General features: G+C 40.3%; 1 protein-coding gene across 1 annotated transcript in view; it reads right to left on the bottom strand.

Moving 5' to 3' along the window:
• LOC122553185 (synaptojanin-2-like) overlaps nt 1-5570 on the bottom strand; it is a 203395-nt gene that overhangs the window by 166742 nt on the left and 31083 nt on the right. The window contains exon 2 of the mRNA XM_043696773.1: nt 1479-1565. Within this exon, the coding sequence (XP_043552708.1) occupies nt 1479-1565 (87 nt within the window). The remainder of the gene's footprint in view (nt 1-1478; nt 1566-5570) is intronic.

Below are 5570 nucleotides of genomic sequence, written 5' to 3'. Positions count from 1 at the left end.
CTGCTGCCTCACTGCGCCAGAGACCCGGGTTCAATTCCCGCCTCAGGCGACTGACTGTGTGGAGTTTGCACGTTCTCCCAGTGTCTGCGTGAGTTTCCTCCAGGTGCTCCGGTTTCCTCCCACAGTCCAAAGATGTGCAGGTCAGGTGAATTGGCCATGCTAAATTGCCCGTAGTGTTAGGTACGGGGTAAATGTAGGGGTATGGGTGGGTTGCGCTTCGGCAGGGCGATGTGGACTTGTTGGGCCGAAGGGCCTGTTTCCACGCTGTAAGTAATCTAATCTAATCTCGTTATACTCTGAAGTAACTTTCTTCGCTGTTCACTACACATCCAATTTTGCTGTCATCTGCAAACTTACTAACTATACCTCTTATGCTCACATCCAAATCATTTATATAAATGACGAAAAATAGTGAACCCAGCACCGATCCTCGTGGCACTCCGCTGGTCACAGGCCTCCAGTCTGAAAAACAACCCTTACCACAATCCTCTGTCTTCTACCTTTGAGCCAGTTCTGTATCCAAATGGCTAGTTCTCCCTGTATTCCATGAGATCCAACCTTGATAACCAGTCTCCCATGGGGAACCTTGTCGTATGCCTTACTGAAATCCATACAGACCATGTCCACCACTCTGCCCTCACCAATCCTCTTTGTTACTTCTTCAAAAAACTCAGTCAAATTTGTGAGACATGATTTCCCACGCATAAAGCCATGTTGACTATCCTAATCAGTCCTTGCCTTTCCAAATACATGTACATCCTGTCCCTCAGGATTCTCTTCAACAACTGATGAAAAATACTCATTATATGTTGAGAGTCTAAAGAAAATGGAATTCTTCTCCATATCAAGAAGGAAAAAATGTAATAAACAGTTAAAAATAATGTAGAAATTTAAGAAGTAGGAAATTGCTTCCAATTGTAGGAAGATCAGTAACCAAAGGGAATACATCTTAAATAATTAGCAAAAGAACCAGGATGAATGAGGGGAATTCGGTTTATGCAATGTCTTACCATGTGCTATGCAAAAGGGCACTGGAAGCAAATTCAATTGTGACCTTAAAAAGGGATTGGATTTATATTTAAAGCTTTCAGGATTTTGAGGAAGACTGGGACTCATTTTTAGTTCTTTCAAAGAGCTGGCACAAGAACAATGGGCTGAATTACATCCTTTGTGTTATACAATGGCCCAATTCTTCACATTGCAGTGGTAAGAAATGACAGAATTTTCAAAATTATACAAATGGTAACTGAGCAAGGAATAAAAATGAAAACATGTCAGTGCAAAAAATCCCAACTCAATGTGCACTTCAAATTCAAATTAATTTGATAGAATATCACACCAAAGTGCTCAACTTCTATAACTTGTCAGGATGCAGACTTTTTTTTCTAAATCTGATAAGATTCTTGCTAAACCTGACAAAATTCTAATTTTGACCAATTCTGCTCCATTAGGTTCCATAAGATCACCTATCCACTTACCATTCTTTATACAAAGTACTCCCAGACAGCCATATGCATCCATTATTTTCAGAAATTGACCCTTCACAATCTCCTTCTCCTCAGATGCTGTAAAAAAAACAAAAACACACATTACGCATTTGACATGTGGGGTCCACGTAAATTCAGACAATAATGAGCTTAGATCATCAGATGGCATTAGCTTCTATTCCCATAAACTGGAACTCAGTAAAGAGAAAAGTTGCCTTGTTCAAGACCTGCCTTAAGACAACTATGATCAGTTTAGTCATTTCATTTTCCCTCCATTTTAAAATGTGTATTTTCATTCATTCTTTACCTCTCTCCACCATTCACAAACTCAATAGTAACTTATCCTCAGAGTTGGGTACCAGGAATTGAGTCTTAGATTGACTCAACATCTAATTTCTGTTTCTTGCATTGCAGAGTTAAGAGAGATTATAGTGTTGCAATTTACAACCTTCATTGTATTCCATAGCCAGATAAGGAGATTTTTCATTCTTCTGTCTGGGCTTGATTTAAAACTAGGCCTCAAATTTGAAAGCAACACTTGTTGATTTTTGAATTTAAATTCAGAAGAATTTTGCAGGAAACACTTACATTAATCTTCAACTAATCTCATCAGGTGATGTACAATGAGAGCTTTTACTCAAAATATAAATCAGTGAAAATATTTCTATAATGTAAATGCTTTAGCCCAGCCAACTGCTCAGAGTTTCCCATCATCATAGTGGCCTTCACTTGGACATTAACTTAATCATTAAATTCAAACAATATACTTAATTCGGTTTCCCACAGGATCTAGTTGACCCTGACAGTCCCAGGTTTATGATTTGCTACAACAGGGCTCAAATGTCAATGAAGCCAAGATGCAAGTAAACATTTGCTACTAGGTTCTGACTCTACATCAGTACAAATAAAGTTAGACATTACATAATGGATCAGCAAATTATAATATTGTGATGTCAGCTGTGTTTCGGTGGCAGCACTCTTGCCTCTGAATCAGAAGGCTGTAGGTTCAAGCTCCACTTTACAGACTTCTATAAAGGTCATCCTTCAACCTCCTATGTTCCAAGGAAAAATGTTCCAGTCGATCCAACTTCTCCTTATAAGTCAAACCCTCCAGTGCCAGTAACATTCTTGTAAATCTTTTCTGTACCCGTTCCAATTTAATTATGCCCTTCCTATAGCAGGGCAACCAGAACTGTATTCAGTACTCCAAAATTGGCCTCAATGTCCTATAAAACTGCAACATGATATCACAACTCCTCTACTCAATGCTCTGACCAATGAAGGCAAGTGTGCCAAACGTCCCTGTCTACCTGTGATGCCACTTTCAAGGAACTATATACCTGAATCCTAGGTCTCTTAGTTCAAAAATATTCCACAAGGTACCAACTGTTCAAGTCCTGCCTTGGCTTGTTTGATCAAAATGCAACACCTCACACGTATCTCAATTTAAGTCTATCTGCCACTCCTCAGCCCTTTGTTTCTAACCTTTCTGCTAGTAGAAGTAGTTTGTCCTCATTTACTCTCCTTCTTCATTTTGAAGACTTATCGAATTTCTTCTTTACCTTGTCTTCCTAAGAGAAACAAACTTCTCTAGTCTCTCTAACCAAATGAAAGCCCTCAACAATTCTGGTAAATCTCTTCTGCACCCCAGCAAAAGCCTTGATATCATTCCTAATGTGTGACACCAAGAATTGAATGAACAATATGAATTAAGAGCAGAAATCAGCCATTCATGCCACTTGCCTTCCAATAAGGTCACAGTTGGTCTCTCTGATCCAAATACCATTCCCACCTTTCCCCAGATAAATTTTGATTCCCTTGCCTGATGAAAAACTATCCACTGTTATCTTTAAAATATTTAATCTCCCTGTTTCCACCACATTGTGAGGCAGAAAGTTCCAAAGTCGCAAAACCTTCAAAAAAAATAAATTTCCTTCATCTTAGCAATCACTAATTTTAAAGAAGTATCTCCTAGCTGTGGAATTTTCCACACGAGTAAATATGCATTCCACCTTGTCAAGGCCATTCAGAACTTTACAAATTGTATGATTTGGAGGAGCCAGTGTTGGACTGGGGTGGATAGAGTTAAAATTCACACAACACCAGGTTATAGTCCAACAGCACTAGCTTTTGGAGAGCTGCTCCTTCATCAGGTGGTTGTGAAGCAGAATCATAACACACAGAATTTATAGCAAAAGATTACAGTCTCATGCAGCTGAAATGATATATTGAACAAACCTAGATGGTTATGTTTTGCACCTTTTAGAGTGGGTTTGCTGGTTTTAGTTCTTTAATATGTAAATGCCAGAACTTCTTCAAAGGTCACATTCTCAAGATGACTTATGGTTTTATAACAAAAGGAGACATCTCAGCTCAGACAATACCTTAAAATTGTGAGTTTACAGTCTGTATGTATCCCAATCTGGAGTCAGACTGGTCCTATTTCAAAGTATAATTTACGAAATATTACCTGTATTGACTGCTTGCAGGTTCTGCATTTTTGAACAAAATAGAATCTATCTGCAAATGTATTTCTGTAAATAGAAATACCAGTCAGGGAACACTTCAACAGCCAGGGACATTCGGCCTCAGACCTTCTTCAGGTGATCATCCTCCAAGGCGAACTTCGGAACAGGCAAGCAAAGGCTGATAGCCATGTTCAGTACCCATGATGATAGTCTCAAATGGGACCTTGGGTTCATGTCACACTCCAGGTGACACCACTGTTTTTAGATCAGATTACTTAGTGTGAAAACAGGCCCTTCGGCCCAACAAGTTCACACCGACCCTCCAAAGAGCAACCCATCCAGACCCATTCCCCTACATTTACCCCTTCACCTAACACTATGGGCAATTTAGCATGGCCAATTCACCTAAACTGCACATTTTTTGGACTGTGGAAGGAAACCGGAGCACCCGGAGGAAACCCACGCAGACACGGGGAGAATGTGCAAACTCCACACAGACAGTTGCCTGAGGCGGGAATTGAACCCAGGTCTCTGGTGCTGTGAGACAGCAGTGCTAAGCACTGTGCCACCGTGCCACCCACACATGCACCCTTTTTCATACCTGCGCGCGCACGCGCGCACACACACGCACGCACGCACACTTATACCCCATCACACATTTTACCAAGCTTGCACACACGCAAACACTCACTCTCTCACATGCACACACACACACTCTCTCCTGCATATGCACACATGTATAGGTTTATGGAGTGAATTTGTACTTGCAGATACATTCTGTTTTGCTCAAAAAATGCAGAACCTGCAAGCAGTCAATCCCTACAATATTTTGTAAATTCCACTTAGGAAATAGAACCAGTCTGACTCAAATTGGGATACAAACAGACAGACTGTAACCTCACACCTTTAATGCATTGTCTGACACCTTTTGAATGAAAACCTTAAATTATCTTGAGAATGTTACTTAGAAATAGTTAGGGATCTACATATTAAAGAACCAAAAACAGCAAATCCATTCTAAAAGATTAAAGACTTAATCTAGGTTTGTTCAAGATTTCACTGTAGTCTTTTCACTGTAATCTTTTCCTATAAATTCTGTTTCTTATGGTCCTGCTTCACAACCACCGGATGAAGAAGCAGCACCTCAAAAGCTAGTGCCTCCAAATAAACCTGTTGGACTATAACCTAGTGTTGTGTGATTAACTTTACAAATTGTAACAATCTTACAAAGATCAGTGGATAGTGTGGAATTTTTCCAAAAAAAATATACAGCAGCATATAGATCAGTTGTAGATCTGGGCAGAGAAATGGCAGATGGAGTTTAATCCAGGTAAGTGTAAGGTGTTGCACTTCAGGTAGGGAAAGAGTTAAGTTTTGGGTTGTGTGACAAAGGCTCAGCTAGCATGACTTTGACCAGATAAAAGCTTGCAGTAAACAATGAGGTGCTGGATTCTGGATCAGTGGTGCTGGAAGAGCACAGCAATTCAGGCAGCATCCGAGGACAGGCAAAATCGACGTTTCGGGCAAAAGCCCTTCATCAGGAATAAAGGCAGAGAGCCTGAAGCGTGGAGAGATAAGCTAGAGGAGGGTGGGGGTGAAGAGGAAAACTTCTTCA

Source organism: Chiloscyllium plagiosum, chromosome 9 (assembly GCF_004010195.1).
Source record: "Chiloscyllium plagiosum isolate BGI_BamShark_2017 chromosome 9, ASM401019v2, whole genome shotgun sequence".
Classification (NCBI taxonomy): domain Eukaryota; kingdom Metazoa; phylum Chordata; class Chondrichthyes; order Orectolobiformes; family Hemiscylliidae; genus Chiloscyllium; species Chiloscyllium plagiosum.
Note: the sequence above shows the minus strand (reverse complement) of the source record. Positions and strands in the feature narration are given on the sequence as shown.